This window comes from Dipodomys ordii, unplaced genomic scaffold (genome assembly GCF_000151885.1).
Source record: "Dipodomys ordii isolate 6190 unplaced genomic scaffold, Dord_2.0 Scaffold100, whole genome shotgun sequence".
Taxonomy (NCBI): Eukaryota; Metazoa; Chordata; class Mammalia; order Rodentia; family Heteromyidae; genus Dipodomys; species Dipodomys ordii.
This window is the reverse complement of record NW_012267316.1, coordinates 5,010,189-5,034,541: the sequence shown is the minus strand read 5'-3', so window position 1 is coordinate 5,034,541 and position 24,353 is coordinate 5,010,189. Positions and strand designations below refer to the sequence as shown.

The 24,353-nt window shown below is 38.2% G+C and overlaps 1 protein-coding gene and 1 pseudogene across 1 annotated transcript in view; one reads left to right on the top strand and one right to left on the bottom strand.

Moving 5' to 3' along the window:
• Ptprm (protein tyrosine phosphatase, receptor type, M) overlaps nucleotides 1-24,353 on the bottom strand; it is an 819,406-nt gene that overhangs the window by 164,101 nt on the left and 630,952 nt on the right. The window contains exons 15-16 of the mRNA XM_013027176.1: nucleotides 8,770-8,921; nucleotides 4,255-4,329 (exon numbers count right to left, since the gene is read on the bottom strand). Coding sequence (XP_012882630.1) covers nucleotides 4,255-4,329; nucleotides 8,770-8,921 — 227 coding nt within the window. The remainder of the gene's footprint in view (nucleotides 1-4,254; nucleotides 4,330-8,769; nucleotides 8,922-24,353) is intronic.
• Nucleotides 21,895-22,433, top strand: LOC105993815 (annotated as a pseudogene).

Below are 24,353 nucleotides of genomic sequence, written 5' to 3'. Positions count from 1 at the left end.
GCAGGAAAGTGCTATTTGATTAAGAATTTCATATTCGACAGGTTAAATTCACTACAATGCTGAATCCCTTTAGTTCTTTTATGATTGAGGGTGGCTTTCATCAAAATATAATGCTGAAATCAGCTAAAAGAAGCATATGCTATCCAAATTAATCTTACATATAAAAATTAAAATATTAGAAATAGTGTGTTCAATGTTGGCAAATTACCAGATGATATATCAAGAAGGAATTCAGCTAGAGTTATTTTTGATTTTTTTTAAAACTTTTGTACTCAGAGGTTCAGCTCCAAAGAAAATTTAGCCTTAGGATGCTTGGTGAGCTGGGCTTGTCCCGGACCCTCACTTCTGTCTGCATTGCAAAGCCCCTGGGGATGCATGGTATGAAAGGTGGCACACAGGTGTGTAGCTATGTTGCTGTTGCTGAAATGGCACCTGGATCACTACAAGGCGGCTAAAGACACAAAGACAAAATAAAAGAGGGTGGTAAGTTGACTTTATGATTTTTTTCATATGGATTTGCTTTGAAATTTAAATGTATGTTCCCATTTTAATAGTCACAAAGACACCTGAAAATTTTGCACACTAGATGTACTGTTTGGCAAGTGCCAAGTTCTAGCAACTGATATACAGGAGCTATACTAAAGTACTAAAATTGACTGGGCTTTTGATTCCTCCAGCAGGAAGTTCTGTTCTTTATACTAAAATAAATGGAACATTAATTAGTTTCCCCTCTGTGCCTCTCTTATTCTCTTAAGTGTTATATCTTGTGGGAGGAACATAATTAATTTGTCCTTCATTCTTGGCTAGACTTCTAAACTTTACCTAAGTGATATAGGCCTTTCAAGTGGATTCATCAGCAACCTGGTAACACTCTGATCCCAGGCCTTAGGTGTTTCTGAAGTTTCAAATCTACAGGGCTACAGCTGCGGTCACTGCTCTATACAACTTTCTGCACTGAATCATGACACACTTGGCCTCCTTTCCACTCAACCACTGCAAGTCCACCCAGAAGAGAATGTTCTTAGCTAGTATGAACATACTAGATTTCTTTTAGGAAACTAGGTTACCTCTTGGACCAGAAATTTGTGACTCCTTAGTTGGTTGCTGGTAGTTTACTCCTCTGATCCTTGCTATTCAGGAGAAGGAAATATGAAGGACTAACGTTCAAGGCTAGGCCAGGCCAGACAAAAAGTCCACTAGTTTTCCATCTCCAAAATAAGCAGCATAGGGCTGGGAAAGTGGCTCAGTGGTAGAGTGCCTACTTTGCATGTATAAGGCTCTGGGTGCGATGCTTCAGCACCACATAAACAGAAAAAGCCGGAAGTGGTGCTGTGGCTCAAGTGGTAGAGTACTAGCCTTGAACTGAAGAACTGTGGGACAGTGCCCAGACCCAGAGTTCAAGCCCCATGACTGACCAAAAAAAAAAAAACAACAACAAAGAAAAAAGCAGCATAAAGCTGAACTGGAACAGTTGCTCAAGTGGTACAATGCTAGCCAAGAAAGCATGTGGCCCTGAGTTCAAATACCAGTATAAACAAACAAACAAAAAGAAAAAAAAGAAACAAATTCCTGACTACACAAAATGGGTAATTCATAAGTTTCCTCTGACTTCTTAATAAGGGTATATTGTTAACAAACCATATCACTTGTTATACATCTCCTACGTTTGTTTAAAAATTACCCACTAATATCTTAAACTGAAAATAATGCCTTAGAAGAGGTAAAAAGAAACAAAGTGTCTCAATAACAGTTGGATAATTTTCTTAGCACTGAAAATTAATTCTATACTCTATATTCATGAATGCATTATTTTGAAATTTTTAAGAAATCAGTTGAAAAATATTGAATTGGAACTATTTTTGTGATGGGAGAGGATCTATCTATGCATCAATCATCTATCTACCTATTATCTACTTTATATATCTAATCTAGCCACCCAAGCAATCTGTCAGTCAAGCAATCAATCTATTTAGCTTTGCAAGAAAATGAGGTAAAGACATAATTACACTCTATGTGAGGGCTGGACATCTTGGCAAGTGAGAACAAAAGGCTAACGTACTAGAGAATTTAGTTGTGCTCAACTCTAATTTGAAACAAAACATTTCTTCTTGTCTCAATGTAAATTGTACATAGACTATCCTCCTAAATACTAGAATAGGCATATGAATTATCTTCTTTCCATGGTTTCAATAATCTTAGTATTCTTATTAAGCAACATATACATTTCCATTAGCAGCATTAATGGGTGTGAATATTCCTAAGTAGTACTGTTGGTACCTATATTAACCATGCATGAGAATACTGATTTGTACATTTGGATGACTAATTTTTTTATGTAGTGTATCATTTTTGTGACTTGAATTGTCTGTTCAAGTGTCTCAGAAAAGAAGACAAACCAACTTTAAACGATGCCATTAGTGTTTATAATAACAAGCAGCAGTTTAAGAAAAAATGATATTTGTTTAATAAGCTTTTCTCAATCCTGCTGTGAAATCTGAACATTTTCTTCTGTCTGACAATGCAAGTCTCAGCCCTCTCTGCTCTTTGCTCTCCCAAGCAAGAGCGCATCTACAGAGAAACCTGGGAAAGAATGCCACAGCATACACAGAAAATCATAACCTCCTATCCATCAATTCTGTGAATGCCATTTGCATGTAGATATAATGTTCGGGCTCCTGTGTTCCTCATTTGTGAAAAAAAATAAAAAGATTTCTCCTTAAACTTGGCATTTAAAAAATGTGTGTGTGTGTGTGTGTGTGTGTGTGTGTGTGTGTGTGTGTGTGTGTGCAAGTGCACATGCATGCTTTAGGAGGCTTTATTAGTCCTCAAAATAAGAGCCCCAATTTGGTTTTATTCTTAAACTTTGTCATAGTTCATTTCCCCCCTCCTCAGGCAACAAACTTGCTTCTGCCCAGACAACGTCATAAGGGAAATAAAAATTAGCTTCTGCTCAGAAATCATAACAAGTGAGAGAAAAGAGAAACACAGTGGAGGGGATTATGCTGTGAGGACATAAGCCCTGGCAAAGAGAATTAGGAAGAGGAAGTTGAACGATTGAGGATGGAGCTCTTGCTATAATGAATTGTTATATACCTGGAAGTCCTTTTTGTTGTGCTCCTTTCCGGGAAGGTTAGTAGTAGAAAGAGAACACAGCCAGGACACACTTGGGTTACTTATGCGTCTCAAATGCAACAGCAGCTCATGCTCGTTTGCTTATCAGTCAGGTAATGCCATTTCTCCTCACCCTTCTTACACTGCACAAGCGGGAGGGTTTGTTTCCCTGTTACCCCCTGCTGAAAATATTTCATACTTTAAATGCATTCTGCCCCACTGGGCTAACATCTTAGTTCATTTCTAGTGACATCTGACACATAATAAACCACAGGATGACAAAGTGCCATCGTGTCATTCTGCGATTCAGAACATCAGCTCTGCTAACATTCTGCTGTGTGACAGACTCTGGGGGATGCTGGGGGTTGCCCTGGGCGGATGGGTAGGGGGCCTAAACTCTATTGTGATTGCTGCTCTGTACAACAGTGGGCATCATTAGAAAAATGCTGTTTTAGAAATTGGCATTTTTAGTGCTTAGCAATAAGTGAAAATAATGAGAAGCTATTTTCACTTTTATGACTATCACATTGGACAGAATTTAGCTTTTGGAAGTACACAGCTGAGTGATGACATGTCATTTTTCTTCCCCTGGGATCGGAACTGACATCAAACCCTGAATATAGACAAGAACACTATTGGAGCTGCAACTGTTCCCTTGTGTCTTTTGATACCATCCCTACATACACGCAGCCAACCCTTCTTATCAATGGAGACTGCTCAGAGAAAGTCTTTTTGTCATCTCCCCTTCCCCATGCTCAAGTTTCCTCTCCCCTCCCAAGTTCCCCTTCTAATCACTGCATCATGCAGAATTAGAACTGCAGCCTCCTGAGAATAGTCCCTGACTATCTCAATCACTCTTGCAATTAACTGTGGTAAAGTGAAATGTTCTCACCTAAAATTGCAGTTGGCACAAATGGGTCTGTCATACATCGTAAGCAGGGCAGTGCAGAGAAAGTGAAAAAAGAGAAAGAACAGTAAATGATTGATGAAAGGCCCATCAATTTCCCCCATGAAAGCCAGAGGAAGCCCTGGCTCACAACTTATGGAACAAAGTAAGCCCCTAGAGCATGAGGTAGCACAAGGTGCTGGCAGTTCTGACTGCCAAAGGGTAGCAAAGGAAGATAAAATGGAGAACTCTGTTACCTGGGTAGTAGGAATTAGGCACCGACGTGCTCAGTGTGTTAGTTTTCATTGTAAATGATGATGGTGAAGACACAGCTGTAAATAAAAGAAAAGGCTGGTCAAAGGCTGTAGCGAGGGTTTGAGATCCTACATTACCCACACTGCTCTATGTGATGCCAACTGTTTGAATAAAGCAAATTCTGACATTCACTGAAGTCTACATGGCAAAGACTTTCATTCCCAGCTGACGCTAGGTAGCTATTTGCCCTTCTAAAGGACAACATACTTATATCACTTAAAGACTTGTCTTACCCTGAAAGGAAAAAAAACAAAAACAAAAGAAAAAAAACAGAGCAACACACTGGTGCTGATGGCTCATGCCTGTATTCCGACTCAGGAGATTGAGGTCTGAGGATCACGGTGCAAAGCTAGCTTGGGCAGGAAAGTCTGTGGGACTCTTAGGTCCATTAACTACCAGAGAAAACTGGAAGTGTTACTGTGGCTCAAAGTGGTAGAGCGTTAATCTTGAGCAAAAGAGCTCAGAGATAGTGCGCAGGCCCTGGGTTCAAGTCACACAACTGACAAAAAAAAAAAAACAAAAACAAAGCCACCATCAACAAAACAAAATAGAGCAACAACAACAACAAAAACCCCACAACCACAGTCACTACTTTGACAAAATCAACAGACTTCTGTTTGGCTTCTAGCCCTTTTATATAATTCTGCTATCACAGTGAGTTGAAGTATACAAATCAAAGTACTGAAAGGAGTCTTCATGGCTTCTTAAGAATAGTGAGAGCCAGGTGCCGGTGGCTCACGCCTGTAATCCTAGCTACTCAGGAGGCTGAGATCTGAGGATCGTGGTTCGAAGCCAGACCAGGCAAGAAAATCCATGACACTCATCTCCAATTAACCACCAGAATTCTGGAAGTGGCACTGTGGCTCAAGTGGCAGTGTGCTTGCCTTGAGCTGAAGAGCTCAGGGGCAGCGCCCAGGCCCAGAGTGCAAGCCCCATGATTGACAAAAAAAAAAAAAAAAAGAATAGTGAGAATGTTGGGCACACCTGTAATCCCAGCTACTCAGGAGGCTGAGATCTGAGGATTTCAGTGAGAATCTTATCTCCAATTAACTATAAAAAACCCAGAAGTGGAGATGTGGTAGAATGCTAGCCTTGGGTAGCAAATGGTATAGCATTAGCCTTGGGCAAACTAAGAGACAGTGTCCAAGGCCTGAGTTTAAGTTCTAGTCCTGGCACAATGAGAAAAAAAAGAAAGAAAGAAAAAGAATGGAAATAAATAAACTGGAATTCCACTGTGTTTATAAGTTTGTCAAAATCCTCTCCTTCCTCATATCTTGGAAATACACAGAGCTCTCCATACTGCTATGATCTGGATTAGGAAAAATAAAGGCTGTGTGTCCTCTATTGAATGTTTCCCATATTGCTCTTTTTTAAAAAAAAGTGCTTATATTTCTTCTAAATATTCCTCTATTAACTCAGCACCATCATATGTCTCTTTCTCCTAATAAGGAAAGTCTATTCCAAGGAATTAGATGGTTCTATTAGAAGCAAGTATTTCTTTTTTATATACTTCTTATTTTTAAGGTAGCATGTCATGTCTTTTCAGTATCTTTAATTGATTTTCTATAGAAACACTTCTCTGAGGGCTCAAGGTAGTTAAACACTGTGACCATATTCCTGGTTTACGCTTACATGATTTGATGCCAAGTTCCCATCATATTACCAATACACAATGCTATTGCTGTATTTATAGGAACATTCTGAATCTTATGGATATTGCATGTTGTAATTATTCTGATGGCATGCTAACATGCTTTAGCTTGAAAAACAGTACCTGTAGGACAATGCATTGTCGGTGTGTAGGTGTTTTAAAAATAAAATTAGTACACAAGAGAACCAGGGGCTCAGGCTGCCTGCCATTCTATGTGATGCTTTTTCAAAAATACAGAAGGGTCACATTAGTGATGCATGGTGGTGGCAAGCTACCAGAACCAGAGAGCAATTGATGAAAATAAGAACTAAAATATTTTGCACTTGTAAACTCTGCTAGGTCACATGAGACTAATCCTGCTTTATTACTTGAGGGTATTTTTATGTGGTTGGTAAAAATGTGCAAGCCAAATACGAAATAGTTATATTTATTTTCACCTTACTGTTAAAGTATTTAAAAATGCATTTGTTTCTCAGTGTACAAATTAAACCCATTCCTACTGCCAAGATGCTATGTTCCCATTTTTATAGCATATTAAAGTAGAAGACACTACTCCTATTTGCTTTGGTGGGGAGATTACTCCCAACTGTCATAAATGTGTTCCTGCTTAATTTAAAATTTTCCAGGATCCCTTTTTCTCACTGTGTCATTTCTAAAAACAGCCCACCTAACAGTTTCTAGCTCTTTCTTCCCGCCCTAAAGGATCTCACATGTATGCAACTTACCATAGGGGTGGGGCTACCAGGGGTCTAATGAACATACTTCCTGAGAATTTTCATCCCATTGATAGAGTATTATGAAAAAGCTTAAGCTTTCAGGGCACTGCTGACGTTAGATGAGATGCATAAGACTTACTCATTGTAGACAGACTGGGAGAAAATGGAAAGGCACTTATTATGCTTTTGTTGCAGCCTGTATTGGATGTGAGAATCAAACAATGTCAAACTGCCAAACAGCAGATCAGCTACACAGGCTCATGTATGCTAGATTTTTGTACAAGTCCTTTGTATGTCAAGAGTTTTGCCTTTCCATAGATACACTTTAAAAGAAGTAGCTGCCAAATTAAACTTCCAATCCAGAGACACACATCCTCGGGCTCAAACTTCAAATGCCTCAAAACTACTGATGTACATCCCTGATCTAAGGATGGTTCATTTTTGAGTATATTTATGAGGTGAACTACCATGAAACAGAAAGTTTGGAACCTCAGTGGGTTATGTTAAAAGCAACAGCATGTATTTTTCTGAACTCTTCCCTCCTTTACTTTCCCTTCCCTCTCCCTGTTTACTTTTCTCCTTCTCCTCCTTCTTTCCTTTCTTATTCCTTCTCTTCTTCCTATCCTGCAAAAATTTCTAACTCTGTTCTTCCTCTCAGCAAAAATCCTAACCCTGTACTTACCTAAAAGGATTTTTGAGCTCTAGTCTAAAACAAATGCAAAAGACTGCTTTATTTTGGTACTATATATGGATTTTTAAGTGAAAAATAAAACATTTGCTATAAAAAAAGCAGTGAGAATCCTATGAAAAACTGGGAGTAGCTTGTGTGAAGCTGAGAAACCATAGCTTCATACCAACATTGAAACAGCATAGAAAGGCAGAGAATAGAAGCCAAGGAGGAAAATCAAGAGTGCTGTTTTCTCAGGGCATCAGAACAGCACCTGATGTTTGCAAGTCCACTGGGTTGAGTGTATATGAACACATAAATGTGGCAGGAAATGGCAGAATGAGTATAGCCACTATAAATGACAAAATGAAGGCCTAACTTCTCTGAAGCCAAGCAGAGTGTAGAAGACAAGCAAGGCTCATGAGCAGGCACCATGTATTTATTGACCATGACATGATCAGAGAAATGGCTGGAAGAGCAGCACCATCCACAGGGCCTGAGCAGGGCACTGGTACACATTGGGTACTTGGTTCATAGATGTCCCCTCAGACCTTACCCTTGAAGTCATAGATGTCTCACTGCACCCAGGTCTTCCATGCATTATTTGGCCCTACATATGGAACACTTTGGCTCCATCCCCTTGCTGACTAATGTCTTGATCATGTGGTCAGTATCAGGTTGTAGGAACAAATTTAACACACCAGGGGTAGAGAAAACTCTAACGCTTAACTTCATGAGTGTGTACCATGAACTACAATAGCAGACATAACCGTGGGATCCCCCTGTGGCCTCTCAGAATTGCACCAGGAACAAAGCAATGGTTGTTTTGTACATCACATAATCAATCTAATTGTTAGTTTCCTAAAATAAAGCCCTGTACCTGGATCACAGGTGGTAGCACATGAAGGTATTAGCTGAGCTCAGTGTGCAGGTTAAGATTTGTGAAATAGGAATACACTTCAATTTATTGTCACTAAGACCCCTATAATAAAAAGGCAGAACATGTCAGCTAAACAAATAAACAATTACCTTGTTTCTACCATTGAGTGAAGTGTTTGTAACAGGCTTCCCTGGTGTAGTTCCACACCTGGCTTGTTCATGTGTGTGATCTAAGCAAAAAAAAGTGATGATGTGAAGCAGCTGCCTTCCTTCTCGGCCTGTCTGTCACTACACACTATGCATTCATTGGCACGTCACCGTGCTTTCCTGTGCTCTCTGACCTGATCCTAGCACCTTCAGAACAGCATCTCTGCTAACCAACCCATGTGCATCACGTTTTCAGGATCATTTAAAGAGACCAGCGAAAGAAATATGGCCTAACAACTCCTTAGGAATGTTTTATTGTTGTTTTTCATCTCCCAGTATGACCTGGAATCTCAGAGAACCAGAGTTGTAGGAAAAGTCATGCAAAGTGTGTACTTACATCTACCATTGAGATTGTGTGTGTCCATGAATGAAAAGGCTTCGTCACAGTTGGTGCCTTGCTCGGCATAGCTCTTGTCCATGGAATTCACCATCACTGTCATTTCCTGCCGTGTGCTGCTCATTGTTTCCTTCCGCTTCTTGGCCAGTTTCCTTAGGACAAAGAATTCAATTATATAGATGTGCATGGGAACAGAAAAGGAAGCAGTGGCATGCGTAATGACCACTATTCATGAATAACAACTGAATTAATCACTTGTGAATTTATTTGTGTATCTTCTATATGTCAGAGACTCTGCTAGACTACATACATAAGAATGAAAAACATCTATTGCCTTCTCAAAAAATCCACAATGTAAAACAGTGTCTTTCTCTACACAAATTAAAATAATGATCTTTAATACATCCATCTGTTTATTGATAGTCTTCTAGACTTAATAGATTTTTACTAATTATTGTCTATATTGCCACATAGAATAGCAAAAAGAAGATTCTAGTAAATGTTGAGCAGGCAAAATGAAAATAATTTTGACTTATGATTGGGGTCAAAATATCATGTGCTGGACATGCACTGAATACACTCAAGCTGTACATCCCAGCCAGAATGTTTCCTCTCTAGGAACTCCTCAGGGTGCCCTTCTTCCCTAAAGGAAATATAAAGAAGGACAAAAACAGCAATTCCAGCCTTTGCATACTGCTCAGTGACAGACAGAAACTCACAATCCAATACTATGTTACTTATATGAAAGCCATAATAATCTAAAGTATATTAATATAATAAGCAGATAAAACACACATAAAACACAGAAGGTGGTTTTATGTCTCCAAGCTAGACAAGAATAGGGTTTGAGAAGCTCAAGGAAAAAGGATACAGTGGGAGGGTTTAAGTTCATGGCACTATTACACCATAAAGACTACCTACAATAATATTCAGGATCTGCCCAAGCACCTACTAGTCATGTCCAAAGAAATAATAGCAGCTATTTCTGTTAAATCATTTTGACACTGATTGACACTGAATGAGCTGTATAATCAACACTGCATCCAAATCAGGTGATCACTAATACATTGAAAGGTACTGCATTGTAAGACCATATAGATAATCTTCATTATCCTTTCCAATGGATACATAATCCAAATGTTTTCCTGCCTGTAGTTATACGCATCTTTTAATTTCATACTTTGAAGGCACAAGCGTTTCCTTGATATATTACCCTTTTAGTTGCAAAACATTGATAGAAAAAGAAAATACATTTTCAAATAGATGAGTAAAAATCACCTACAATGTCTCTGGTAGTGTACAACTTTAAAAGATTGGGAAAGATCAGTCAACCCATGGTTGCTGCGGGCACTGGCAACCCTCCCTCACATATGAAGACATGGTTGTTTTTCCCACAGGTTCCCTGTTCTTCAGTCAGGTATGCCAGTGTTGGAGCAAGAGACTGAGTCTGGATAGTCTCAGCAGGCGTTCTGGGCAAAGGCTCCAGAACAAACCCCAGATCCACAGCTGTGTTCCTAAGAATACATTTTCTCTCCACTTCTAACTGCCTGTTCCTGGAAAAAACACTCTCAAGCCAGGTCTCTCCAGGAGCCCTGAAGTGGAAGACTGAGATAATTACCTCCATAATTCAGGCAAAATGCTCACTTTCTGCTTGAGTTTCTTTGATTTGCTTTGGACTGATGGATGTAGGTAATTGTTTCAGTATTCTTTTTCTTCTTGTTATTCTGCCTATGGAGCCACAGTCAACTTTATTAGACATTCCCCTGCCTTTTATTCCTTAATTTCTCTATTTCTGAAGGTGAGGAAACAACAGATAATTTTGCAACAAATTCTTGCACTAGTGTTGGCAGGGCAGGAAGGGGTGTTGCAAGATAGGGGGCTTTTTTGCCCCAATAAAACCTATGCTTGAACTGGAAAAACATTTATCCATTTAAATCTTTTTTTTTTTTTGGGTCTGGTCATGGGGCCTGAACTCTGGGCCTGGGCGCTGTCCCTCAGCTCTTCAGATCAAGGCTAGCACTCTACCACTTGAGCCACAGTGCCACTTCCGACTTCTTTCTTTTTGCTTATGTGGTGCTGAGGAATCGAACCCAGGGCCTCATGCATGCAAGGCAAGCACTCTACCACTGAGCCACCTTCCCAGCCCCTCCATTTAAATCTTCAATATGCAAATTTCAGTGATGTCACATTAAACACTTTATTGCTGATCTTTAATCATAAAGGAACCTGGGTAAGTATCCATGGGTACATGATCAAATTAAACAGAGGTCAAGTCAGACCTGCCACCTTGAGCTCATATCCTTTAAGCCCCCTCCCCTTAAAAACTCAGCTGCATAGTCAACATATGGAATCAGCCTAGATACTCCTCAGTGATGAGTAGATCAAGAAAATATACACAATGGAATTCTATGCTTCCATCAGAAAGAATGATATCACCCCATTCATAGGGAAATGGAAAGACATGGAAAAAATTATACTATTATATCAAAATAAGGCAGACCCAAAGAAACATAGGTTGCATATTTTCCCTTATTTGTAAAAACTGGAATATGGCTGGATGCCGATGGCTCACCCCTGTAATCCTAGCTACTCAGGAGGCTGAGATCTGAGGATCGTGGTTCAAAGCCAGCCCAGTCAGGAAAGTCCGTGAGACTCTTATATCCAATAAACCACTCGAAAACCGGAAGTGGTGCTGTGGCTCAAGCGGTAGAGCACTTGCCTTGAGCTGAAGAGCTGAGGGACAGTGCTCAGGCCCAGAGTTCAAGCCCCATGACCGACAAAAAATGAATAAATAAATAACCCCCCCCCAAAAAACTGGACTGTGCCTATAAAGCTACAAATAAACCCAATGGATAATAAAAGATGAATAATTACACCTTAGCATGATTAATTAATCAGCAGTCTAAACATTCACACAGTGAGAACAGAGGATATTTTTTGGAGAAGATCATAAGGGCTCAATAACTATGTGCATAAGATGATATAAAATTATACTTATTGAAATGACTTCCAAGAAATTGAAGAGTTTTTTTATTACACTGTTTATGGTGGTCCTCCTCCTCTTCCTCTTCCTCCTCTTTCTCCTCCTTTTCCTTCTCTTTCTCCTTCTTCTTCCCTTTTTACTTTGGTTCATTCCCTCCCATCACTGTTTTTTTTTTCATTATCTACAGAGTTGTTATTTTCATTTTTAAGCATTTTTTTATTGTAAAAATGCCATACAGAGGGGAAAACTGTTTTTGATTTCTGTATCCTTTGTCTTGTATATAAGTTTATCTGATTTGGGGAGGGGAAGGGGAAGCGTAGAAACAGTGGGCCAAAGAGAACCAATTCAGTAGTGAAACTCATTAGACACTATGTTGGAAATGAACTATAACAACTTTGAGGGGAGGGAAGTCAGGGAGGGAAAAACTGGGAGAGAATGAGGGAGGGGACACTGTTCAAAAGGAAATGTACTCATTCCATGACTCTTGTAACTATAACCCCTCTTTATATCACCTTGACAATAAAAAAAATCAGCTCTCAATGGCTTCAGCAATTATTCTTGCATTAATTCCACCCTTCAACCACATTTTCCTCCCATCAGGTGTCCCAAATACAAATGCCTTGCAGTGCTAGCCATGACATGTGGGGGAAGGACAATGAGGAGTGGGAGACACTGGAGAAACTGAGGGAAATAGCAAGTTAACGCCAGCAGGTAGACACCCCAGGCAGATCTCATTCATGCCCAGTTTTAGGAAAAATCAGGAATCCACATTTTACGTCAACTTAATTTTTAAGTATTGTTAAATAACTGAAATTAAAAAACCAAACACTGTAGGGCTCACATAAAACATACTAGTTGGTACACTTACTTTCCATGAATAAGAGATAAGAAACTTAATTGTATTGGAGTAGAGACTAACACATTGCACAAGACCACTGCATGCCAGTACTCTGATCATGATATTATCTTTAATCTGAGCAACTATGTAAGAATTATTCTCCCTTCTCATTTTTCAGATGAGGAAATTAAGTTTCAGAGACATTAAAAAATGTGGAATTGAGATAACTTGGACTTTTACCATTCCAAAGATCATACAACAAAGTGATTTCTCTTGTAAAGTATTCCATCAATTTACATTTCCTTACAATTACATTATTACCTAATTATGTTACTTCAAAACTAAATATTATGTGTTGAGAAAAAGTTAGATTGAATTACTAGAGCCTGGCCAAGGAATTACACATTCACATAGTATCTAAGATTGAATTAGTCATCATCACATTAAAGCATTAGTAAACTGAGTTGATTAACAACTACTCGTGTTCAAAGTAGTTTGCACCATTAGGGAGGGTAAGTCATTGTTTGGAATCTCATTTGTTCTTTTTTTAATTTTATTGTAAAGGTGATATAGAGGGGGATTACAGTTACATAAGCAAGGTAATCAGTACATTTCTTATTGAACAGTGTTACCTCCTCCCTCATTTTCTCCCACTTCCCCCGCTTTCCTCCCTCCAGAAGTTGTAAAGTTCATTTCCAACATAATGTCTTATTAGTACTGCTGTTGCATTGGTCACCCCCTTTGTCCTTTGTCTCACCATTTCTGTGCTTTCCCTTCCCCAAATCAGATAAATATATACGACAAAGGATACCAGAATAAAAAACAAACATGACAACAGGATAAACCAAAGGGAAAAAAAAAAGGAAAAGAAAAAAAAGGCATAACTGAACACAGTACACCAAACAAAACAAAACAAAACAAAACTCATTTCCATATCTTGGAGTTCATTTTGATTACCATCATTTTATATGGTAATATGTATCCAGAATGACATCACTCATTCAGAAGGAAATAGAAGGAGTTGGAAAAAAATCATATGAAGTAAAATAAGCCAGACTTAAAGAAACATAGGCTCCATAGTTTCCCCTCATTTGTAATAATTAATATATATCTAGGATATTCTTTTTTATCTAGGATATTCTTAACAGAGGATCACAATAGCTCAATAGCTATGTACATATGACCATATAAAATGATGCTAATCGACCTCCTTTATTCTTAGATAAAACAAATATTCTTCTCCATGATTGCAGATGGTTGAAAAAGGTTATATTAAGAACTGAGGCTTGGTTATGACTATAGGTAAACTGGAATTTATTTTTCTTTTTCTCTTTTAAGCCTTGTGTTTTTGATTGATCTTTCTCTTTTTCCATATACATACATATATAAATCATCTATCTATCTGTCTGGCTTCTGTCTGTCTATTTTTGGTCCAGTACTAGGGCTGGAACTCAGGGCCTGGATGCTGTCCCTTAGATTTTTCTGCTTACTTTCTATCACTTGAGCCACAGCTCTATTTCTGACTTTTTGGTTAATTGCAGGTAAAAATGTCTTAGAATTTCCTGCCTGGACTGGATTCAAATTTTGATCCTCAGCAATCAGCTTTCATAGTTACCAGGATTATAGGAATGGACTACTGGTGCCCAATTTCATATTATTTTTAATTGAAAGCTTTGAAAACTATTTGAAGACCTTTCAAATTCAATGAAATAAATTCTTTTATTTTTATTGTGAACATACTGTACAGAGGGGTTACAATTACATGGGCAAGATAATGAGTACATTTCTTATCAAGCATTGTTGCCTCCTCCTTGTTTCTCCTTCCCATCCCTTCCAATCCTCCCCCTGCCCTCCCACCCAATCCTCCTCCTCCCCTTCCCCCCCACCAAAGTAATAAAGTTCATTTTTCGACACAACGTCTTATACATCTCATTGTTGCAATGGGTCCACCTGTATCCCTATTTAAACAATTTGTTTTTTCCATTCCCCTCCACAAATTATACCAACATCAAATACAGTGAAAGCAGGGGTTATACCGTAGGGGAGGGACATACAAAGCAACCAAGAAATCATCTTATAAATATGTTAGAAACAATAGCAAGAAAGAAAAACCATGTGAGTCCTTATCTTGGAGTTCATTTCACATAACTAAAGACACAAGTGAATTTATTTGCCATTTTAATTTTTAGCAAATGGTTTCCCTGAAATATTTTAATTTCCAGTCTTGAAATTTGTGAGACCTAAATCTCACTGGCCTTTACTGAGGCCTGTCAACATTCATAAATAAAAAAAATTAGTGGAAGGACTTGCAGGATTCAGGGCAGTGGCATGAGGAAGGATCTCTCTAACAATGAAAAAGCTAAACAACCTGAAAAGCAGCAGCTCTTCTCAGGTCTATAAGCATACTGAAGTTGCAGGACAAACTATGGGCCTTCAAATTGAAAAGACCAAAAGTGAATATATACAACTTATGGGAATAAATATCTATGTGCAGAAATCTCTAAAGAACCAATACATGGTCAGGATAACTTACACTGAAGTTAAGAAGCTTCTGGAGGTGTAATATAGACAAGATTTAGGGTGAAAAACTGTACAGTGCAGATGGAGGTGGGGATAACTAAGCTTAAGGGGCCTCAACACTTCTGTGAGTTGTATCTCCAGGATTCCTACCAAGGGTCACAGTTAAGCTCCTTTCATGTTTATCTTGCAAGGAAGTGAAAAGCAGCCACATTTTGAAATATGTGGGAGTGTTCTGATCTTAGCTAGGCTTACTTGCCCTCAAGATAAACTACTCTATTGGCATCTAACCTACTGAATTTCACCAGTACCAAGCTGACATGGAGAAGAAGGTTAGTACTCAATCCCAGCTTACTCAGCCCTTCCTGTTCTGCCTGAAGTTTGGGTAGGCAGCATTTCAGAAATATTGGAGCAGCCCAGAGTTCAGCAGTGCAGGTTCACTACAAGTCTAAGACCTGTTTATAGTGCTTCAGAATGCCTCTTGTGTTCCTTGACACCTAGCCAGCTTCTTGCACTTCTTTTCATGCAACACATTATGCCCGGCTAGCAAAAAAGAAGACAGAGCAAACATCAGAACCAGAGATATTGGAATGAAGAGACTGAAGATTTAAAACAGCCATGATTAATGAGCAAAGGACTGTAAAGGAGGGAGTGTGCAAGAACAGATAGGCAATACAAGCAGAGGTGGAAATTTTAAGATACATTAGAAATCAACAACACAGCAACTGAGATGAAGAACGGTTTTGATGGGCTTCCTGCTGAGGAAAGACTCCCTGAGCTTGAAGATATGACAAGATAGCTTTCCTATGCTGAAAAGCTAAGGAAAAATAACTGAAAAACAATGTAAGAACAGAACACAAAAACCAAGTGCAAGACAACTCCAAAGATGTAATATATATGTTGTGGAAATGCCAGGAGCATACAGAAAGGATACGTGTTTGAAGCAATAATAACTATTTCCTAAAACTACTATCAGTTTATTAAAGCACACATCTATTAAAGTGTAGTTAAGTGCCAAATCAAATAGTAAAATGAAATGCTAACAAGATCTATACCTCGGCAGTTTACATTTAAAATGCAGGAAAAAAAAGATAAAGAAAAAAAGAAGCTACAGGACCAAAATACCTTACTTGCAAAAAGCAAAAAGTAAGTACTACACTGAACCTTTCAAAAATCCTCAATCAGAAAGCAACAGGGTCATGTTGAAGAGGAGAGCCACTGACACAAAATGCTGCATTCTATTAAATCACCCTTTAAAAGCAAAAGGAGAAAAGGAGTAAGGACAACAATACACAAACAAAAATCAGGGTATTTGTTGGTAGTAGATATTTCTTATAAGAAATACAAGTTCTTCCATGATTTGGTTCCCTACCCTAGTCTGATGTAGTTTGCTCACATCAGCTCACCAGAGCTCACTAATTTTGCACTTTGGACCACCTCCACCCCAGTCCTCTGTCCTCTGAAAACAACAAATTAATTTTTAATAAATTCAGTCACGTGCTATTCCTGGAATAGGATTGTGTTCAGATTGCTCTGAGCCCCATCAGTCATAAAGTGACATCTAAAAGGAGGATGAGAACCACTGGTTCATGAACACAAGGACTGAATGGGTACCTCATAGGTAGTACAAGCGCCAGGTATGCCTGCGTCCTCGCCTGTGCAAAAGACTGTATTGCCTATGTTTGGAGACAGAAATAAGGCACCTTTGGAATGCAACCTTGGTGATCCCAAGGATAAATTATATAGCCACTTTCATGAAGTTGCCCCACCCTCCAGATAATGGATATGCTGAGGGAAGTTGAGCAAAGCTTATTTTTCTTTTCTTCCAGTCTGAAAATATCTAATATGTGAATAAGTACATTAAGGAACAGATTCATTCCCTATTTCTCTGGTGGGATTAGCATGCCAACATTTTTGATGGCAGCAGGACCATTAAATTCACAGGAAGTGTTTCCTTTCTTTGGAAAGAAGTAGATGAGAAGCCAGCCAGTATGCCTGCAGCAGCACGATGCCTTTCTCTGCTGATGGCTGAGTTTTATGGCAGAGGCCCAGGGAGCAGGTTCTACCTTCTCCATTGAAAGGAGCTGCCTTGGCCTGCCTGAGTCTGCCATGCCAGCATGATGTCCACTGCTAATGAGTCAAAGGCAGGCAGGTCTCAACTCTGAAAAACTGAGCTACTGTAACTCCTGAGTACATCACCTTTCTTAAGGAGTAGTGCTGTAATTGCTATCCATGACTGCTGTCCAATACTTCTAACTATCACAGCTGTGGCTGTTTGACTTTCATCTCCAAGCTTGACATCCCAAGAAGAGCATTCAGAGCAGCACATCTGTCATCAAATGATTTCACAATATGGTCAAGAACTCCACAGCCACATTCACCTTTGGGAACCCAGTTCCAGAATAGCATCACCAAAGTATCTATTTGTGAGGTGGAAAAGCGAGATCACCAAAAACTATGCACTACTGGCAGCAATGAAGCCATGGAAATGTAAGACTTTAAGATCTTAGTGTCTTTTATTCAAGACCTTGGGCTAATGCAAGGCTGAAGGAGCTCCTGACACCCAGCATGACTGTGAGAAAGGCCAGATCTAAGAAAGCACTGTAAATGCAGAGTAGAAGCATGGACTATTTTCTTTCAATATCACTGATGACTACTGACATCTTTTTAAAGGAGGGATTTTTTTATTTGCTATTTCTTTGTACTCTTGACTAAAACTTGTTCTTAGTATATTTTAGACAACTGTCATACTAATTCTTAAGGGAAAGGATGAAGGAAATGTATAATTTTCCAGCAGAAAATTAAAAAGAAAATCCTGCATAATATTGATCGGAAATGTGGATCTCCATAAAGAAAGAACGAGAGCTAGAGGAATGACATGTAAGATAAAAGAAAATAATTTTTAAATTCTTACTTGATCTAGCAGATGAAAGTTTGTATAAAAGACAGCTACTGCACAATATCCAATGTCCACAGCTTGTGAATAAGTGAAACGAACAATAGTAAAGGTACAGGGATAAAAGGGAGGAATAAATAATACATTGCTATTGCAAGAACATGCAGTACCCATGGCCAGTGTAATATCATTTGAAGGCAGGTTCAAATTAGGTGCGAATGCATACTGCAAACTCTAGGACAACTAATGCAAAAAGGAAAATAGTAAAAAAAATAAAGAAGAAAAATGGAATAATATGAAACACTCCATTACAACTACAAAAGGCAAAAAAGAATAATAGACAAATATAGTATCAAAGAAAACAGGACAGTAAATGGTTTAGAAAGTATTTTAAATGTCAATGACTTATGTAGATCAATTAAGAATTTGTCAAATGGGATGAAAGCAAGGCCTAGCTATTTATTATCTGTATGGAATGTTCCATAAGTATAAAGATACAAATAGATTAAAGGCAAAGTGATGAACATGTACCATTTAAACAATAATAGATAGAATATGCTGTATTAAATTCACCAGAAAACTTCACAGAAGAGATGGATAAAGAGAAAGCATGGTATCAAGACAAAAGCAGCCTTTCTTCAAGAAGACTTAAACATCCATGATGTGTACATACCTGTAACAAAGCATCAATAAATACAAGTAAAGTGATAGAACTACAAGGAGAAATAGATGAATCCACTATAATAATGGGAGACTTAACATCCCTCTGTCAGCTAGGGACAAATCTGGCAGGCAGAAAATCAGTAAGGACATAGTTGAACTCAACAGCATCATCAATCAACTGGATTTAACTGACACCTTCAGAATATTTCACACCACAACAGCAAGAATCCCATTATTCTCAAGCTCAAAGGAACATTCCCAAGGACAGAATAAATTTTGGGCCATAAACTATACCCCAAAATTTGAAAGAATAGAAATTACACAGTGTACGTCCTCAGATGAAAATGTAATTAAACTAGAATTCAGTAACGGAAAGGTAGCTGAAAATCCAAGCATACTTGAAGAAACACACTTCCTTAAAATGACAAACAGGGTAAAGAAGAAATCCCAAGAGAAATTTAAATAAATGTAACTAATGAATGTGAATACAACCCTAATTTTGTGGACTCCATCAAAAGTATTGCATAGCACTGGAATTTAAAGCATTATGCTCAAATCTTAGAAGCAAAGTAAAATCTAGAATCAATCATCTAAGCAATGAACAAAGAAAACTTGAAAAATAAAATCAAATTAAAACTAAAGTAAGCTGCTGGGCACTGATGGTTCACACCTGTAATCCTAGCTACTCAGGAGGCTGAAATCTGAGGATTACGGTTCAAAATCAACGAGAGCAGGAAAGTCTATGAGTCTCTTATCTCCAACAGATTACTGAAGAAGCCAAGAGTGAAGCTCAAGTGGTATAGCACTAACCTTGTGCAAAAGAATCTCAGGGACAGCACCTAGCCCCTGAGATCAAGCCCTAGGACTGGCAAAAACAAAAACATCAAAAAACAGAAAAAAACACCAGAAACTAAAGGAAACAGAAGAAAACAAGTAATAAAGTTCAGAAGCCAATGAAAAGGGAATAAATAGAAAAGAAAATATTACTCAAAGATTGTTCTTTGAAATATAAGAATAGTAAATCTTTAATCAGGATAAAATAAAGAGTAAATACACAAACTACTAATATCATAAATTAAAGGAGAAGATCATTGCAGATTTCAGGGTCATTGAAAGGATATGAACATTAAAAATATGAACAATTTTATGCCCTATGAAATTGACAATTAGATAAAATGCACTAATCCTTTGAAAGAAGTATTTCCAAAATTCACACAAGAAACATAATGTGACTAGACTTATACCTAAAAAAGATATTGAATCAAAAATTAATAGCTTTCCAAGCAAAAAGCAAATATTTAAGAAAGTAGCCAGGTGCTGGTGGCTCATGCCTATAATTCTAGCTAATCAGGAAGCTGAGATATGAGAATCATAGTTTGAAACCAGCCCAAGCAGAAAAGCATGTAAAGGTGACACTGATCATTGTACTCTTTAAACTGAAATGTTGAATTGAAACCCCTTTGTACAACTAATAATAATAAAATTTAAAAAGGAAAACAAAGAAAAAGGAAAATCTGTGACAATCTTATCTCCAATTAACCATCAAAAAGCCATAAGTGGAGCTATGGCTCAAGAGATAGAATGTCAATATTGAGTAAAAAAGCAAGCAAGAGTATGAGACTCTAAGCCCTAGAAGAAAGAAAGAAAGAAAGAAAGAAAGAAAGAAAGAAAGAAAGAAAGAAAGAAAGAAAGAGAGAGAGAAAAAAGAGAGAAAGAGAACAAGAGAGAGGGAGGGAGGGAGGGAGCAAAGAAAATAGGAAGGAAGAAATCAAACTTGATATATAGATTTGATGTAGTCCCCATTTTGTGGCTATCAATACTTTTTAAACACATTTATAAGATTTCTTTGTTGCTTTGTATGTTCCTTCTCCACAATATAACCCCTGCTTTCACTGGATTTGATGTCGGTATAATTTGTGGAGGGGAAGGGAAAAAACAAATCATTTAAATAGGAATATAGGTGGACCCATTGCAACAATGAGATGTACAAGTCGTTATGTGGAAAACGAACTTTACAACTTTGGTGGTGGTGGCGGAGGATTGGGTGGGGGGAGGGAAGGATGGGAAGGGATGGGAAGGGGAAACAAAGAAGGAGAGTACAATGTTTGATAAGAAATGTACTCATTATCGTGCCCATGTAATTGTAACCCCTCTGTACAGTATTTTCACAATAAAAAAAGAGATAAAAATTTAAGATAGTTTTTATGGCTGCAGGTGAAAGTGAGAGCTGAGCAGCTTGTGTTTCTCCTCTGGTGCCTTTCCTTTCACAACAGGACCTTGTAGTCCTCACAGTGGGGAACCAGCCAGCATGTCCTTGACAGCCCAGACTTGGGCTGTGCACTGGATCAGCTGGCCTTTGAGGGGACTGTAATACATAAATGCACGTGGATATCCTTTCATTCTCCCAAATGCCCATGAAGTGTTAGGTCCGGACACTGAACTGTGGAGAGGCTGAAGATGCCATGTGTAGTTCTGGACACGACACTCAAGATGCCATAGGCTAAGCCTGATCAGGAAAAGCATGGAAAAAACGCCAGATGCTACTCAGTAGATGAATGGATCAAGAAAATGTGGTATATATATACACAATGGAATTCTATGCCTCCATCAGAAAGAATGACATTGCCCCATTTGTTAGGAAATGGAAAGACTTGGAAAAAATTATATTAAGGGAAGTAAGCCAGGCCCAAAGAAACATAGGTCCCATGGTTTCCCTTATTTGCAATAACTATTATATGTCTAGGACAAGCAGAAAAGGTCAAAAGCTATGTACATATGACCAGATAAGATGATGCTAGGCAAAATGAACCCCAAGATAGAGACACAAGTTGTTTTATCTTTCTTGCTGTTGTTTTCAATGTGCCATGTGATTTTTTGTTTCTTTTTTATGCTCTTCCCCCATGGTATAAATGCTGTTTATTCCTGTTCCCTGAATCTTGTATATACATTTTCTAATTTGGGGAGGGGAAGGGAAATAACAAAATGCTGAAGTAAGGTATACAGGATGACCCATTGTAACAACGAGATGTACAAGATACTATGTTGAAAACAAATTTTACAACTTTGGGGGTAGGGAGGGAGAAGTTGGGGATGTGGGGAGAGAAGGGATGGTAGGGGAAAAACAAAGGAGGAGGTAACAATGTTCGATAGGAAATGTACTCATTACCTTACTCATGTAACTGCAACCCCTCTGTACATTATTTTTATGATAAAAAATATCTACCAAAAATGACAGATCTTGTGGCTGTGTGGGATGTGGCCATCAGTGATGGAATCTATAAGATTAAATTCGAACACATGATAACCTCAGGAAAACCAGTAGTGTATGTAGACTGGAAGGAAAAAAGAAAATAGGTGGACAAAGAAATGTTCACAAGTGGAGCTGCACAGACCAAAGCCACCCTAAACATTGACACAGTTACTGGATTTGCTTATGAATATACTCTAGAAATTAATGGGAAGAGCCTCAAGAAGTATATGGAAAACAGATCAAAGACCCACCAACACGAGGGTGGTGCACCTGGATGATCAAGACTTCTGAGTTGTTCTGGAAAAAGACACTATGGACATTTGGTGCAATGGAAAGCAAATGGAAACACTTCAGTGTTGGGAAGCACCACTGTTACATAAAAGCGGTTAGCAGTGGGAAGCAGAGAGAGGGCATTGTCCACACCCTTGTGATGGACAACAGAGAAATCCCAGAGACTCCTGAGTGATTTCTCTTCATAAATTGTAGTCTGAAGAAGTCAAGGTCAGGACTTTTTAAGGACTGTGGTAATTAAATTTGTTTCACAGGTACTTCTCCATATATTTAGTCTACAATGTTTTTCTTTTTGTTTTTAAATTTTTCAAGTCATTTGAAACTAATATTCCAAGGATCAGGAAAAAATATTATGTGCAATCACAGCAATTAAAATTTATTTTTTATTTTAAAGCCAAATGGAAAATAAGGTAAACCACAATCACTAGCACTTCATAAGCAGTGTTTTATTATAATAAACTGTGAAACAAAAAATGTGAGATAAAAATATAACAGATTAAAAGACCCAGAATAGCACATACAACATTGAAGGAGAAGAACATAGGTGGAAGATTAACACTAGCTGGCTTCCACAATTACTGTAAAGCTTAAGTGATGAAGACACTGTGGTCACAGCAGACAATAGGTTGCTGACAGAATAGAGATCCCAGAAAGCGACCAACATAAATACAGTCATTGTTCTTTGACAAAGGAACAAAGGTAAGGCAATGAAGCAAGAACAACTTTTTCAACAAGTTAATGGTGAAAAAAACTAGACATCCTCATGCAAAAAAAAAAAAGTCCTCTGAAAATAAATAAATCTGGATGCAGGCTTTTTAAAAACTATGTCAATATAGATAATAGACCAAACTGTAAAATCCACAACTACAAAATACACAGAAGAGAATCTAGAAATTCCTGATAATCTTTGGCATGGCAATGACATTTTAAGAAGGCTTTCAAATTGTGAGCCACGAAATAAAGAGTAGACTTGGCTTAAATTAAAAACTTCTGCTCTGTGAATTCCACTAATCAAGAGAAAGGAAACTAAATACTCCAAGAAACTGTGCAGAAGACATATCTGATAACTTGTTAGTATACATAATATACAAAGAGTCCTTAATACTCATCAGTAAGAACATAAAAAAGAAGAATTAAAAAAAACTACCTAGCTAGTCCCTTAATAGTCATAGCATCTAAGAAAATAAAGAGATGGCAAATCAGCATAGGAAAAGATAACCATATTGAGTGTGTGTGATTCAGGAAAAGCATATTGATAAAATGAGAGACCCTTGGGCATGGTAGTCTATGATCTTAGCACTAAGGCAGGAGGATTGTGAGGTTGAAGATAGCCTGGGCTATACAGAAAGATCATTTGACATAGAAACAAACGAACTTCAAAACATCAACAACAAAAACAATGGCTTATCACTATATATCTATTTGAATGCTCAAAATCAATGAAAAATTACAGAAACCCTCATTTACTGCTAGTGGGAATGGAAAATGACACATTCACTGTGGAACAAAGTAGGAGTTTCTTTCCAAAATAACATTCTTTTCATATGACCTAACAATCACATGCTTTAGCATTTATTCCCCCCCCTACACACACACAACTGAAAACTTAATGTCCATGCAAAAATGTGGCTTAGTGGTAGAGTGCTTGCCTAGCATGCACAAAGCCCTGGGTTCGATTCCAAAGTACCACACAAACAAAAAAGGCCGGAAGGGGTGCTGTGGCTCAAGTGGTAGAGTGCTAGCCTTGAGCAAAAGAAGCCCAGGGGCAGTGCTCAGGGCTTGAGTTGAAGCCCTAGGACTGGCAAAAAAATATGCAGATAGATATTTATAGTGGGTTTATTTGCAATTGTCAAAACTTATGAGCAACCAGGATATCTTTTAGTAGGCAAATGGATAAACTGTGATCTAACCGAACAATGGAAGATTATTCAGGGCTCAGGAGAAATGATCCATCAAGCCACAGAAGGAAACAGAGGAAATGTAAATGGGTTTGGCTAAGTGAAAGATGTCAATCTGAAAGGCTATACATAGCATGGTTACATGACATTCTGGGAAGGCAAGAACTATGGAGTGAGTAAAAACACAAAGAGCTTAGTTTCTGACGGAGGTCCTGGGAGAAAGAGGAATGAACAGAGAACAGAAGTTT